This window comes from Dermacentor albipictus, chromosome 1 (assembly GCF_038994185.2).
Source record: "Dermacentor albipictus isolate Rhodes 1998 colony chromosome 1, USDA_Dalb.pri_finalv2, whole genome shotgun sequence".
In the NCBI taxonomy this organism is placed as follows: Eukaryota; Metazoa; Arthropoda; class Arachnida; order Ixodida; family Ixodidae; genus Dermacentor; species Dermacentor albipictus.
The window spans coordinates 477,412,161-477,428,721 of NC_091821.1; the positions used below are offsets into that span (position 1 = coordinate 477,412,161).

The 16,561-nt window shown below is 43.5% G+C and overlaps 2 protein-coding genes and 1 long non-coding RNA gene across 4 annotated transcripts in view; 2 read left to right on the top strand and 1 right to left on the bottom strand.

Moving 5' to 3' along the window:
- LOC135900245 (insulin-like growth factor-binding protein-related protein 1) overlaps positions 1 to 16,561 on the bottom strand; it is a 69,170-nt gene that overhangs the window by 42,744 nt on the left and 9,865 nt on the right. The window lies entirely within an intron of this gene.
- LOC139054851 (uncharacterized) lies at positions 60 to 5,981 on the top strand. The gene is made up of 2 exons (XM_070532513.1): positions 60 to 546; positions 2,132 to 5,981. Exon 2 carries the CDS (start codon positions 2,350 to 2,352, stop codon positions 3,712 to 3,714), a length of 1,365 nt encoding a protein of 454 aa, XP_070388614.1. The 5' UTR covers positions 60 to 546; positions 2,132 to 2,349; the 3' UTR covers positions 3,715 to 5,981.
- Positions 6,612 to 16,264, top strand: LOC135908859 (uncharacterized). 2 transcript variants are annotated; one of them, XR_011511554.1, is made up of 2 exons: positions 6,612 to 6,962; positions 8,485 to 16,264. It is a non-coding gene; the product is annotated as an uncharacterized lncRNA (long non-coding RNA). The 2 variants fall into 2 exon arrangements; XR_011511555.1 differs by having other exon boundaries at positions 9,144 to 16,264.

Here is a 16,561-nt window from a genome sequence, read left to right on the forward strand (position 1 = left end):
CTCGATTGGTCGCGGTGAGTGACGAAACAGGAACTGCGACGACATGCGTTTCCCCGCAGGCCGGCTGAGGCCGGTGAACAATAGAAGGCAGCATCCACGTGACCCTGCGTTCCCGGATGTTGGTTCCCTAAGTTGGTTTCCAATTGTCCCTATGGGGCCACTGAATACCTAGTGTGTCACGTGATTGGGGAGGTTTCTTCCCTGTATTATTGCCGGAATATACAACAACCCTAGTGCGTGCAATGACGCAAAACCACGTGCATCCAAATGCCGCCTCTCCGCTTCGGAATGGCGCACGTATGTGATCGAGCTGCCATCGGCGATGACGATCGTCGCTGCGAATTTTGCAGCAAACTATTCATACAGGGGAAGAACATGCTGCAACACATCAGGAACGTTCACAGAATGGCCGTGGGTGTCAAGAAATTGATGAAATGCGACGTATGTGGGACTTCCCTGCTTACAATGGAGAAGTATTCGGTGCACCAGATCACTGCGCACAACTTCGAGGCTGACTACGTGCACCTGTGTTCCGGAACAATAAGGGTGAGGAACAGTTTTATTAAGTTTATTCTCAGTCATCGTGAGCAAATGACGTTTAAACGCAATATTATATGTCGGACTTTTTTAAATTTCTTGTGCGCAGTGTGCCTCCAAAAGCAGCTAGTTGTTTATACCTTGCGGGCCTTTGTTTTTTCTTTCTGCATCTGTTTCGCGAAGAGCAGCTTTTGCGCAGGTGCCCAATTTATTTCGTTGGGGTATGTTGAACTTTGTATCCTCGTTAAATATAATTTGTTTGTTTTGTATGGTCATGTGTGCGCGCACCCAGCGATGCGCTACATGACGTACGTTTGGCATGGTCTGCTTTCCTGCACAGCAAGTGGAGTGAAATTTGACGTTTGTACATCTTTTTTTCTTTTTTTTAAGCGACAGGAGTAAGCTGTTCTGCGTTCTGACGTTGCTCTGTGCCACATGCGTGCGTGGCCTAGTCTTCGCCTCAATCACGTTGCAATGCGGCAGAGACGCAGAACCGGGACCATACTTGAATTTGCGGATGTCGCCGGGATGGTTTCCCAGCGTATTGTTGGCAAACTCTTTATTAGTACATTTCATAGAATAGAGCGAAATGTGACGCTCGCGCACCCCCCCCCCCCCCTTCTTTTTTTTTTTTTTTTTTTCTTGAACGAGAGGAGGGATTTGCTCTGCGTTCTGACGTACGTTGCTCTGCGCTACTTGCGTGTGTGGTGCAGTCTTCGCCTCAGTGCAGGCCGCAATAGGTCCAAATGCAGACGACGTATGTCCAGGACCACACTTGCAATTGCGGCTGTCAGCGGCTTGCTCTCCCGGCGTACTTTGGGAAAATTCTTTAGTAGTACCACAGTCCTTCAATTGAAGGACTCTGGTTGTAGATTTCATAAAATAGAGCCAAATTTGACGCACGCGCAATCGTTTTTTCTTTAAGAGTGTGTTAGGAGGCTACTTGGTAAGACATCTTTTTGTGAACTTAAACTGCGCTTGGCAAAAGACACCAATGTCGAAGAAGACGGGACGAACGCAGACTAGCAACTGGTTTATTGAAATCACACATAATGCTGCCTCCTCGAACCAGGCGCATGCCCAAGCCAGATCATAACCGCGTGACGATGGAACACTCCCTCGCCAAGCCCCTATCTACAGTAAAAAAAATCAAGCTCTTCTTGAAAAGAAGGAGCTTTTCAAGAAGAAACTGAGAGAAGGGATTCACACTGCTCTGGGGCGTAGCTTGCACCACGTGCTCTCAGTTTGTCTTTGTCTTATCGTAACAGCATTGCTGTGAATGTACAGTCTGATTCAATATTGAGGAAGGAGTGAGCATAGATCATGCTTAAGTTTCATATTTGTTTCTTATTAAAACAAAACTAATATGATAAATTTTTTGAAGTTATGGCGCATTGCATATTTGAAATTCAATTTTAACAGAAATTTGAGCAATATCAAGGGTGACCTCATGACACAGTCGAGTTGAAGGTGAGGGAGTAAAATAAATGCTACATTACCCGTGTACAAAGCCTTCAAAGTGATTATTTTTGTTTGCATCTCTCTCCACAAAGTACTTGTCACCATCTAATGCTATTTTGTGCTTTTATTACAGAATTTCATGAATGGAAAGCAGAAGAAGAGGGTAGCAAAAACTGCTGGTTCATTTTGCCCAGGGACTCCAAAAAGCTGGCCAGTGGAGAGACAAGGATCCACTATTACTGTAATAGATCAGGCGAGGCAAGGAAAAAGGAAGGTCATAGTGACCGTCGGGAGAAAAGTCAGGGGAGCTGTAGGTCTGGTAAGATATGTCTTTCATTTATTACCGTCACAATGGACAACACTCAGAGTCCGACACCTGAAGGCACCACCATAAAAGTCAGGTATCAAAGAAACCATTATGGTCATAAACCAGAAATTCAGCACTTGAGAATGAGTGACAAGGAAAAGGCCAGTGTAGCAGATAACCTAGAAAGGGGTGTGCCCATGAAAACCATACTAAAGCGAATAAGAACATCTGTGGCATCCAAGCTGAGGCCAGTGCACTTGGCAGAGTGCTCAACCCTGCATAACATCAAACAGCAGTTTAACATTGCTGCTCCTGAACGTTGTCACACTAATGACGCTGTCAGTGTAGACACGTGGGTGCTTGTGAGGAAAGAAAAAGGTGAAACACTTGTCCGCCTGTACAAGGCACAAGGTGCAGTGGACCCAAGTGGTACATTTTCTTCAGCAGACTTTGCTCTTGTTCTGATGACAGAGCCTCAGAAGGAGCTACTAGAAAAATTGGGCCCTGCAGGGACTCTGTGTCTTGACTCCACACATGGAACTACAGAGTACCAGTTTGAGCTGACCACTCTTCTGGTGCTAGATAAAAAAGGATCAGGTGTAGCTATAGCTTATTTCATCTGCAACCAGATGAACGAGCAAACTTTGACAGCATTCTTCAAATCTCTGGAGTCGGCCATGGCCCAAAAAGTGGCCGCTAAGACATTGATATCTGATGATGCCTCGCAATTCTACAAAGCATGGTCCAGGGTCATGGGTGCCGCAAAACAGAAACTTCTCTGTGCCTGGCATGTGGATAACAACTGGCGTAAGAAGACACTCGAGTGTGTAGAGAAACAGCTAAGGCCACATGTTTACCATAGTGTGTGGCTACTCTTAGAGTTCCTCGCGGAAAAGGCATTTGAAGATTATTTTAAGCAATTCCTTTCTAGTGAGGAAGAAAAACTGAGGGACTTCCTCAAGTACTTCAAAGACCACTATGCAGTTAGGCCACAAGAGTGGGCCTATCGCTTTAGGACTAGAGCAGCTGTCAACACTAACATGCACCTTGAGAGCAAGCACAGGACGTTAAAGCATACTATGCTGGAGAGAAAACAGAATAAGCATGGTGACAAACTAATTTCTGCCCTCATGGACTTGACAAATCATTTTTTAATGAAAAGGGCTAGCCAGATGATGAAAGGGGCAAAGGGTAAGGAGCTGAGAACAATTCAGAAGAACGACAGGTCTGGCATTGAAATGGCAGCTTGTGCCAAAATAAATGAAGATGGCATATGGACTGTGCCATTTCAATCTATTAAAGGGCTCTCATATAAAGTGTCAAAAGTGAAAGATGGTGCTTGCTGTCCTTTGAGGTGCAAGGAATGCGCAGTGTGTGTGCAAGCACAGTCACTGTGTGGTCATCACTAATCCAACTAGCAGCAACAAGGCCCATGAGAGCTCACCCAAAGAAGCATGTGAGGCAAGTCGGGCATTGCACATTGTACAGAGTATAACAAAGCTGGAAGCAGCCAAAGCAGTGTCAAGCTCAACACTCTTAAGAGCAAAAATGGACTCAGTCAGACAGGCAATATCAGATGGTGAAGTCTCTGAGGGTGTGGCTGAGAAGGCAAACAATTTGTTTGAGCCAGTTTTCATGCTTGTGGAAAGTGAAAGTGACCCAAAAAGAAAGATGCCAGACCATTCAAATGAACCAGCCAACAAAAAAGTTGTGCACCTGTTAAGATTTCACTCTACAAAAACCCCTAGATTGTCGCAGCCATCATCTAGCCTTTCAAGGCCCACTGAAGCTCGAAAGGAAGTCCTTAAATAACAGCTTAGGGACAGCAACATAGAAACTGAAGAGATAACCACGTCAGCAGGGCACGATTACTGGTAACAAGCCTCCAGTGCAGTTAGGAAGAGAGAAGTGGTGCAGTAGTGCTGTGCTGTCATGCCTTATAGAAGCAGGTTGAGGGCTTGCATATAAACAAATCATGACATGTGGTCTCTGATGATTAGCCCGTCTGTTTTTGTCTGTGGTGTGCAGCCATATGTCACAGCTGGATGGTATGTGTGTTAGAGCACGAGAGATGCCTCCATGCTTGTTGTATGAGCTGCTGCTAAGTATTCTGTGAAAATAGGTACAGACCCAGTGGTTATCTCTGGTATGTGGCAGCTGTTGGATAGTAGTGTGTTCGAGCACGCCTCCATGCTTGTCATATGAGCCGCTGGTATGTCTGTACATAGATGTAAGGAAGCGCATTGGACGGTTTGTAGTGTTTCAGTGTGCAAAAGCCTCCAATGTGTTTTGCTACTTATAAATTTGTGTAAACACTCAGTAGTGCAGTAGTCATGATGTTGCACTGCTGAGCTCAAGCCTGCGGGTTCAATCCCAGCAAAGGTGGCTGCATTTCAGTGGTGGTGAAATGAAAAAAAAAAGCATGTAGTTGAATTCAAGTGCACATCACAGAACCCAAGGTGGTCAAAATAATACTGAGTCCCGCACTGTGGCATGCCTCATAATTCTATCTAGATGTTGTGTTCCATGTGATGTTCTTTATTGCCCATTTGAATAAACTTTTATTTTTCAGATTACCAAAATAGAGGGTATATGCAGTGGTGTTGTGTGCAGTCTGGATAAGTTGCTCTGGTCATGAGCACTCAATGAAAACTTCTGCATATTTGGCTGCAGCAGACAGTGTCATAATGATAGTAAAGACTATGCAGAAAGCTTTAGGCCACTCTACATATCAGATCAGTTTTATATTGCATCCTTTATGGTGCTTATGGTGGCAGAATAATAATTGGCAATGCTTCCTTACACATTTAATATTTTTCTTTTGGAAGAGCAACCTTGGAAGAATAATCTACAACAATGCTCCTACCTTCTCTTTCACTGTCTCCCCATTTCTTTTCTACACTTCAACTTCATTCTACGCACTATCTTATTCTCCTCTTCATCCTACATTGACGGTGTGGGAAAGTGAGCTAAGCGTGCATAAAGATTGCTGTGCAGAACTTAATTGCAGCACTGACGAAGACAAATCTTTGTCAAAAGGTTCATTACAGCTACATTCCCCCTCCAAACACTGTTTATCACTTCAAGCCTTCATATTCCTGTGAGCTTTTGTCTTGTTTAACAGTTGTAACAGTCATACTATTTATTACTATCAATAGCCAGCATACATTTAGCACTGCAAAGTGCTGTTTAGAAGACGTGTGAGTTTCTACTTCCCTTATGATAAACACTCCAGACATTCAGTCTCTAATTTATGAAAATCTTTCAAACATTGCCAGTGATGACCACCATATGGGTTAATGTCGGCATGGGACTGAGGCTTTCCCGCAAAAAGAACAGTTATGTTTTGCTCATATCATGTGACTGACAGTTTCTGCTGTAATTTTTGCACTTGTCAACTGCACTGTGAAGAGTTCGTTTCTGTGAATATGTGCTGGCCTGATTCTTCTTAATCACGCATTTCAGATCTTGTGCTGTGAGATGAGGAGGTGTAAAATAAAAACACCGTGTAGATTTCACAATGCCTTTAAGAAACCACGCAAAGCTTGGAGATGAAGCATTACATGCAACTTGAACCAAGTGTCTGGACACAGCAAGTGAAAGTTGTTTTGTCATGAGTGAGGGTGTCGGCGTTACTTGTAACTGCCTTTAAATAAAAGTTTGTTTCAAAACAGTGGCTCAACTCTGTGTTCCCCTGGTAAAAAACAAAACCATTGAAATTTGCAATTCTCTTTTTAAACATAATTGACCAATATGAATAAAAAAAAACTTTATGAATCAAGATATAAGCTTGCCATACCATGGAAACACTTGAAACTCCTTTTGAGAAGCTTACTCATACGCGAACACATTATAGCAATTATTTTCAATCGTATACCCACAATTTGCCTCGTCACCATGTCAAGTTTCAAGGCAGATTTTTTTTTAGACTCCAGGAAGCCGTATGCTGAATTCTATCCATTGTTTACTGCATTGCATTTGATTTTCTATAACAAATAAAATCGAATTCTCAAATAATAACAAATAAATGAATTGATTGCACCGACGCTCACGTTATAATTATATGCTATTATTATTGACTAGTCTTTTATATATATTCTTGGAGGGTGGGGGCTGCACTGGTGGCGTTCTACGAATTTGCGCCGCGTGTTTGTGCGGGTAAACTTAAGCGCAGAATTTTTTTTTTGCGCGTTATGAAAACAATGCACTGCAGGTATTTTAATTAATGCAACGAGCTGTATGAAATATCAGTCAAGGGGTTGGAAACATCGCTATAGAGAATCCCGACTATTTTATTTTGCGTGTGTGTATTTGGAGTTGATGCACAGTTTTCTTTATTTACTTATTTTGGCTACATTGCGCCAATTGCGCTTCCATAGAATAAAGAAACGCGCTTCCGCGCGCTTGCCGACTCGATCGCAAGGGGACAGCCTGATCAACATCAATATCAGCAGCAATGGCGGATTTGCGCTTGCCGTGGCGCTTGCGAAGTTTTCAATAGTTTTCGCCTTATAAGTGATTCTTTTGCTATTTTAACGTGTGGAGGTTCATTGTACGTTTGTTTTTTCAAGTTTGGCATGTGTTTTAACACATGTGAAGGTGTAGTCTTTTCTTCTTCAGCGGATATATGTACAAGACCCCGTTCACCGTCTATCAGGTAAGATGTGTACGTATGCTACACGCAAGCGTAGTGCTTCATTAAGCCACAGTGCACTACAAAGTTAAGCATGAACGGTACACAAAATTCACAAGTTCTAAGTATTGCCAAGAACAACCATTGATTGGCGAAGTTCTCACAGGTGTTGCAGAAGTTGTTGGGCGCGGCAGTGCTGAACGTAGCGTTAGCGGCTTAAATCGTGTTTTTTTACTAGTAACAACGTGTCACTATTTCATATTATTGGCGGCGTCTCCAGGACACCAAATCGGTAACGGGGACACCAGAGCTAGAACCCGGACTGGTCCATGGGTTGGGGCTCGCCGAGGCCTGCGCGTGCTAGTAGTATATCTATGATGCCCGTAGGCTGTGTGTAAGTCGTACTTCCCGAATTTTCTGACGCATTTTAAGATCAGCTGTCCGCTTTCGCGGACAAGAAAGCAGGAGTCAGGGTGGTCCGTGGGTTGGGGCAACATAACCTGCTTCCAGTTTGGGACCGCCCTGCTTCCAGTCTAATGCTCTCCTGAGGCCTCTGTTTGCCGGTTACATGTGCCCTCCTGGAGCAGTACTTGTAAATGAATCCGATCTATAGTCGCAACGAAAAAAGCGCCCCGCGACTTCTACAACACCAGTCAGAACCTTGCCCATTGGTTTACGTATGTGTGGCCGCAAATACCTGAAACTCAATGCCAGTTCAACATATTTGTTGGCAAGGGTGTCAGGTCGTTGCTTTGTGTGGAATCGGCCTTTTCTCAATTCTTAAGAATTTAACTGGAATGCACCTGACCAGTGCTGCTCTGTGGTGCTTGCCACCAATCCCTTGGACAGGGAAGACATGAGTATCCCTGTGCATACACTTTATACGCAGTAGTGTGACCGCTTCCTTTGGGAAACTACCACGTTAGCGATATTGTGAGCGCAATGTGGCTTTCCTTCATCTTCCTCATCCGTACGTAGTGTGTCGCTTCTTCCTCGCCATAGCTCTAGCTCGGCACGAATAAAGCGGTTCCTTAGAAGTGCTGGGGTTCTGCATACCAAGGGCATATAAGGTAACAGTGCTTGTGCCTTTAATATGTCGCATTCGATCATTTTGAGACGTGGTGGTGTTCATGCGTTAGCACAATTCCAGGACATCCACAATGTAAGAGGTACATGATTCTCTAATTGTATACTCTCTCCAGGCCTTTCTCACAACCTCAGCACAAGTAGTGGGAGCATAAAAAAACTGACAAAGCTGGTGCATGAATGTTGCCCAGTCAGAAAGATCTGGCTCTTGGATCAAAGCCAATTTTTTTTTTACATTGTAGAGCCAGACGGGCATGCTTTGAAGTTTCTAAGAACTGTCCCACCATTGCTGACTCTGTTGTACATTTATCAAACCACTTGATTCTCACCAAGCTCAAGCTATGGTGACAAAGACGCGCCACATGCTTTACAGTCACATATTGCACTCGCAATACATCTGTTATGCCAGTTTGCCGAAATGAGCATGCACAGTAGTGACGAATTCACTATGCGTGCACAGGGATTTGCCTTTCCTGTCCTATGGGCTGTTGGCAAGCATCACAATGCTACACTCGTCAGGTACACCTCAGCTTTCAGTATGTGTACATTCGGTTGCATGAACATGGAGGGAGTGCGTTCGCTGTAATCAGTACCACACATTTTGCTAATGTAGGCTTGAGTGGCTTTCCCATGTCTCCACTAAATAGTCGGAATACTTCCATGCATGATAGAATGATGAGCATTTAACCTCCAGACATGCAGCAGTCTTTATACCACTGCAAGGCAGAAGCAGCCTTCTCACCATGTTCACGGTCAAATAAATCCCATTATTAAGGCATTTTATGGGCCTCCCAAACCGCCTGCACCACCTGAATGATGTGACTTGTTGTTGCACCTGGCTGTTCATTTCATTTGGCATCCTCTGTTCGCACATATTCGTTTCCAATAATTCAAGAAAATTGCAGGGCTGGTTCGCAATCTTTTCTGTTTTCTTTATTTTTTTTATGGCCTTGTAAAACTGAGAAACGATAATGAAAAAAAGAAACAAAGGCTGCCTTCCTGTTCACCAGTGAAAGCATTGTTGCTTAGAAAGAGGCGCAGAAAAAGATGTATATGCATGTCGGACAGCCTGCACAAGGTTTTATCTTTGTCTCTTCAAACATTGCGTACCTGCGTCAGTGGACTCGCTGTTCTGTAGCATTATCCCTGGCAGCGGAAGCACTGTCCCAGAGCTCTAAAGAGTCATCGGAAGCACAGTGCTAAACCTTCATCCTTGAAATGTGAAGAACGTCACTGGACAGGACGAGAGATGACAAGGTGAGACTGATTGGGGCAATGTTGTGGTGATGGGTGCCACCTGGTTGAGCGCACAGTATGGTCCCCTGTCCTGAGAAAAGCTTTTCTGGGAGCTCTACACAGTGGAAAGGGGACCAGAGAAGTACAAGTGCACCAGGGGAGAAATGAAAGTCGCATTGTGAAGCATGGTACTGTCATTTCTGGTTGCTTCATGACGCAGTAATGATAGTCGCAGCACAATATTTTCAATTTATTCTGGCAACTCATGATATGCAAGTGAATGCTGCTTACTCTGATCATGTGGCTGCGTTTCAGTGCTTGGATATTTAAGGCCACGTTGCAAAATGCACAAGAGATTTATAATCGACTTCGTATACACAGAAAATACAAGAACAGTTCTAATAGCACTGAAAAGACAGAGCATTCATGGCGTCGTTCAAGCTCAGTGTCCGTGAGCGTGCACAAGAACTAGTCACAAGAACTGATGTTATGACTGGCCTGTGTGGTCAACGATTTGTGTCGCGCCACCAAAGCAACAGCGAAAGGCTGGACCCTTTAGATACGCCGAGCCGCCTGCAACCGTTGGAAAACGCCTAGGAGGCCCCAATAGCAATAAGACCTTATCATTTGTGCAGGCATTTTCGCCTTCTTACCCACGGCTTGCACAACACCCTGATGTCTGCTTAGTCTCCACAGTGTTGTCTCCCTTCAGCAAGTGGGACGATTAAGCTTCGTGTGTGCATTCGTTATTTCTCTTTGTCCTCGGCAGGGAAGATGCCAGCGTTGTGTGCGTGTGTGTGTGTGTATGCGCATGTCAGTGCCTTTCCTTCTGAGCCAGTGGGGGTTAGAAAATTAGTTGAACACTTCCATGTATCGAGCGGCAGCCGCCAGCGTGGAGAGTGTTTTCTCTCTCCTTTTCTTGAGCGAGGGTATTCCAAACACTATAAAGGACGTCTTCGCTAATGGACTTCAGCCTTCAGTTTTTGAGCAAACTAGCATGTCTGTCGCTCACCATCGGGAAACTTGCAGAGTTGACCACTCCGTAACAATGTGAAGTAAACATTCATTGCTACTCGTTGAATTGTTGCCGTATCTCCTGCCTGGCCCCCTTGGCACTCATGAGCCGCTGCAAAATGCAGTCAGCGGCACGATCCGACAACCAATGGTAAGCTCCAGACCACCAAGCCCATGCTACTTCCACAGTCTTGGGTTCCCATCTTTAATACGGAGCAGCAACAAAAAAAGAATTGACATCTGTGAATAAGGTATGCGGATGTGGGCTGCTTCCCTTGAACATAGGAGGCAAATGCCTTCAGGAAGTTCAGTTGCACTTTGTTATATGAAAAGGCATCTCACCAAGATTGGAAGTTGCAAACCGACAAGTGCAGTGCATAGATCACACACTAACAATCCTGTCTCCAAATTATCAAAATGATGCACAGTGGGAAAACAACTGAAATTTTAAACAAAAGCCATCATGGTCTCAACGAAGCCCTGCTTCAGCCAGAGTCAAGGTTACATGCACAAATGTCTCTATGTAAAACGTGCTGCCTGCAATATCACCAACCATGGCACGTGACTTTCGTAAGCCAACCAATGTTAAATGCCATCCCTGGATATGTGCCCCACAGCAAAAAAGGAAGAGAAGAAAAAAAGGAAAGAAAAGACGGCTCGTAAGCGAGTATGACGTGAACCCTTGGCTCCGTCATGGGGGAAGATGAAGAAGGAAGATCACTAGGAGGCAAAGGGGCTGAGTGCCGTCACTTTTAGCACTCGCGTCCTGGCAGCGTGAAAATGCAACATTTCAATTTCTTCCATTTCCTTTAATAATGAACTAATTAGAAATATTTGTTTGAGGAAATGCTCCCTTGACGGCATCTTACAACTTCCAATGTACCTATAACTAAAATTTGCCATGGTGCTTAATGAGAGGGGCTTTTCAGCCCAAATTAGATCCTGCAGGCTATAGTACTGTATGGAAAATATGGTACATGGAACTGTAAAATTTAATTTTCCACAGCAATTTCTACCTGTGCAGTTGGAGTTGGCTTTGTCATAGCATAGATATGAGGACCGTGAAACAACCTTTATTCCCTAAAGATCCTGTCCTGTAGTATATTTGAGCATTTACATAAAGGCATGGAGACCCTCAGTGTGTTTCAATCTAAGTGGCAGCATATAGGTGGTGTGTGCTGCCTGTAGAGATGCCACTGTAACCCATCTATGTATTGGCGGATTTCTGAATTGTGGATGGGAGAAGGCTCATGGCTGCTCTGCCTTTGCACCAAGCACTGCAGAGCACAGTGCTACAATTTTCTGTTTGTGCAGTTCGAAGAAAATTATTCCTGCAGTGGCAGTGACTACACAGAAAATGCACCCTACGAGAGTGGACAGAGTTCCAATGTGACTGTGGTTTGAAATGGTCCAGCCCCTGTGTATACAAGCACCGATTTTCCCAGACAAGTGTGACAGTGCCTGGCTTTGAATGCAGTGTGCTGCTTCATAAATATTGCAGTTGCCCAGCACTAAGCTGCCTGGATTATGTGGTTGCCATAATGACTTCTCTGTACCCGTGGGACAAATATTTGCACTCGAAATAGCGACAGCAGCCATGCATTTCCTGCTGACATAGAATTAGGTTCCACAATGTCATCTGATGTATGCACATGCTGTGATGTGGTTGGTGTGGCCATGCTCTTTTTTCCTCCCTTCAAGTATGCTGGTAAACTGCCACTAGTTACAGATGTCTGCAAGGAGTGCACACTGTGTGAGTGCTGCACATGAATTGAAATTACGATCACCACAGTGATGATAAAGGACACATTGAAAGGTAATCTGACAACACTTATCAAGACTGTCTACAAGTTTTCTGTGAGAGATTTCCTCAGGGTTGACAAAAACCATCTTAGGGACCATTTAATGGGGTGTAACCGCCCACATTATGAGATGGAAGAAAAGGAAGCCATTAGGATTTCTCTGGTGGTGCAAGGTGCTCAAATAGATGGCTTTGATTGCAGTAGACATAAATATTATCATTCTTTCTGTCTGGGCACATAACTTCTTTGCCAACCTCTCTGTCATCTCTGTAGCACATTAATTTAGGATAGTAACTCCACTCTGACGCAGGAGATAAAAGTGCATGCCAGACATGCTGACCACACTGACTTGGAGAGTGCCACTTTCTTAAATGTGGCAAAAGTCTGTGTTTTGGGCGAAATAAGAGCTCATAGGCAATTTTTATCTGTGATAAACAGAAATATGTGCTGCCAGTGGTCAGACGTCATTGAGGTCGAGCTTCTCAAGCAAGTAGATGCCATCGAGAAGACCAAAGAAGCCAGTGATTAGCCATTGTGCGCAGCAGCTTCAAATGGCAAAGTCCAGCTGGGATTTCTCTGCACAAGGTCACCAAGTGGCATTCCTAAGCAACAGATATTTTTTACCCTAAACTGCTACCCTAGAGTGGCTGGAACATGCACCGTTCGTTCCAAGCATGCAGCTGTTATCAAAGCTTAGTTTAGTCAATTATTGAGGCTTAAGATCGTTTTAATGTTGTACAGTAGAAAACAATTGTAAAAGAATGTAAAAAAAATTTGAACTGTGTTGACTCTTTGGTGGCATACTGTTGCTATTCCTGAAGTTACGTCCTCAAATGACTTATGCTCCAGGTATTTGAGTAAAAACTATGGGTGTGGAAATATCAATTTTTTAATTTCAAAGCTAATTCGAATAATGAAACCTAAGTGCGAAGCGAATATTTTTCGAATATTAATACTATTGGTATTGCAAAAATCCATTTCTTTTCACCAACCAGAGGTGCAAAATAGTTATACTACATAGACTGCATAGCAAATAATGTACAGGGATATTATGCTTCGTGGTTAACAAAATTCTCTAATACAACACTTTTGTTTGACAATGTCATAATTGTAGTTACTTAATGTTTCATGAAGCAAGGACAACAGCTCAACATGTTCGAAGAGCAGTGACACCTAGTGCATGTCACCATCGATTCAGACATCAAAAAGAGCTGCTTAAGTGTCTGGTATCAGCAGGTCGCCCTTCGCAAGCCGAGCCAACAGTGGGCACCACGCTTACACCATCGCTCAAACGGATCTTCTTTTTGGACCAAAATGTCATCATGCAAATATCTTTAAACCTGCGATTGTGGTAGTGAAAATTTCTGCCACGAGTGAAAATTTCTGCTGGTTGATAAGCTCATCAGAGTCTTTCCACAGTGCTGATGTGGAAGTGGCCCGTTCAGAAGCTTTTATTGTTGAATGCATACTTCGGTTCCTTGGTGATGAAATTACCCTTCCTTTCTCTAAATCCAAGGGCGAGATCTCGCATTCTGAATGTTTGCTTGCGCTCTCATTATTCGCCTTCACTGTGCTTTCGTCAGCGGTCGTCTGCTTGGTGAAGCGGGAGCGCCAATTGAACACTGCCTACTCACTGATGTAGGAGGTGAAGCAAACATTCAGAAAGTTAGAAGCTGGCGCAATTTCATCTCAGGTTGTTAATCCAGTTTGACATTGAAGCATCCTGGTAGTATTAAAGTACTTTAGAATGAGGTTCCAGAAGCATTGCCAAGTTTGCCACTTGGTGAAATTTGTAGTTTGGAACAATTTAGGCTCTTGGCAAGATTAGCAGTGAACACAGAGGTTTACACATGGCGATTGGTGTTGTCCAAATGCATGAAGAGGTCACAGTATAGGTACTTAAGCTAGTGTTGGGTAACCATAAGCACCCGCAGGGGCCCCGTGACAGTGTCTCCTTTAACTTCAGATATGCTTCACTGCTTGATGATAAATATGCTTCGCCGCATAACACGACTCTGCTGCAGCAAAGGTGACTTAAACCGACAACAGCCGAGAAGGTGCAAATCGCACTGCGCTGCCTGGTTCTTGCTGTTGGCCTTATTTTTCTTCTTTTCACAGTGTCCTTACTGTAAGTGCACTCCAGAGTTACAATGCAGGAATATGCATGTGTGCACAAGCTTTCTTTCAAGAGTAACTCACGATCATAAGTTACGTCATCATGGTTTCGTACTATGTTACGGCATCATAAGCGAGACATAATAAAGGGGGTCTCAAAGGCTGCGGGAGAGACTAATCTTTTGTGCGAGATTGTGCTATCCTTGCTGCACGCAGTGCAATATTATGACTCTCATGTCTATGGTGGCATTGTCGATTATGAATGTTTCCTTACTGCGTTAAAAAAATGTGTAGTGCATCTTTCAGATAATAATGGCATTATAGCTTCAGAGTTGTTCCAAGTTTTGGGGACTTGTTCACTAAAAGTACATTATTAGAAAAGCTTTAGAATGTCTAGGTCATAATTGCATTTGAAGAACTGTAAGTCTTCCTACACATAGCAATTAGTAGCTTACTGTGCGATGTTGAAGGTGGTTTTTATTCATAGGCCCTACGCAGAGAGCAGCAACACAATGCCTGGCATGTGACCAGGGTTCGTAACAGTGTTTGCATTTCCAGTGCTCGTAACTGATTCCAGTATTAGTGCATAAATTTGCTTTATGAATTCTTTGTAGACAGAAGGTGCTTGAATATTGGTTGCATGAAATGCTCCAATGCACTGTATACGTATAGGGCGTCTTTTATTACCGTACAGATTTTCTTGTTTTCAAGTTATGAGCGCGGAAAATGTGGCATTCTTGCAGAGGAATTCCTCTAATGCACTCTCATTTCTTACAAATCTTGAAAGTTGCACCTAATTCAAGATATTCATCATTGAATTTCACTGGCAAATCGAGGCAATATTGGAACTGAGTGTGCTGGGAGTGCAAAAAAGAAGGTCCCGCTATCTCATCAGATGGAAACATCTTGGCCAGTCATTGTAGCTGCTGATACGACACACTTTGCCTGGCAAGCATGTGCGTCAGTGTGCCATATCAGGCTATCATTTAAGCTTTGTCCCACACTTCTTGACAGGGCACTGCTGCCTGATGTGGAGGAGGATGCACCAAGTTTTGATTGTACTCAATTGAGCGTGATAATGAATATCTCAAAATAAGTGCAATTTTCGAGATTTAGAAAAAGAAAGGGTGTGCGTTCACATGCGACTGCCTCCAAATATGCCATTTAGAAGGCTGCCGCCAAGTTACTAATAAAAAAAGTGACTGAATTTTTCAAAATTAATTTTCTGAAACTCGCATTATTAGCAGCATAGTGTGTCCACCTCACCTAGAAACTCCTTTGCAAAAACGCTGGGCTCTCCGTGCTCAAAACTTTTTGCTAAATATCTGCACGGTTAAAAAAAAGCAGATATGCACAATTGTTTATGCATGAAAGTCGTACACTATTTCAAGATTTTTGCCCTTCTATGCAACACCAGAAAAATTGGAAATAGAAGCTTCAGGTGACCTATCTGATTTGTTGCAAGTTGCATGGCCATATTATTGTTTTAATTTTTCGCCATTCCCTTTTACTGTGATGTCACCACTGCAGCTGCTCAATGGCTGTGGCTTTTCATTCCAGGTCACAAAGCTGCACCCAGGTAGAGGCAGATTCCAAAAATGCTTGTGTACTTAAGTATAGCTGCACATTACAGAAGCCGTAGCCCTCTTGTAGCCGAGTTCCTTATATTTTATTGGGATTGAAGAGCAACGTTTGTGCTATATCCCTCTATTTCAGACGAAATAATGTGCATAAAATTATATCTTCATTACTTTACACCATAGTACCAATATCTGTCGTGCGTTGATTTTTGATGTCTTTGCATTTGCTATAGCAAGGATTTTTAAACATCAGCCACAAAAGAAAAAATAAATGGTCAAAGAACCAAGAAATGGTGTGTCGCAGCTCCCTTCTTTTTTTAATTGGCGGCAAGTTTTGCACTCGTGTACTTCAAAAGAAGTGTTACCTTCCTGCTTTGGAACTTTGTGGTTTTGTTCTGCCAGCTGCTTGACCAAAACAAGCAAAATGTACTTCGGATATTCCACAATTCTGTATGCATTTGGTACAATAAAATTTGTTTCAAGAATGGACAAATGCAGTGATGGTTGTATTGAAAACTGCAACATGCCGATTTTAGTTTCATGCTTCATTAATTTTCTCAGAGCCCCAAAGCATGCGAGGTTTGAAAATATATCATGCGACGAAGTGCTGGCCTGCCATGACATTAGTGCACTCGGTCTAGAGAACTGATTGATGCTGCACATACATTGAACATGGTGGCCATGACCATCCCTCATGAATTGGCATTCCCTGCCTAAACCACCTCACCAACACAGCCTGTTAACAGCAAGAAAGCTGACGAGGCTTCCAAGAATTTCTATGCACTATTAG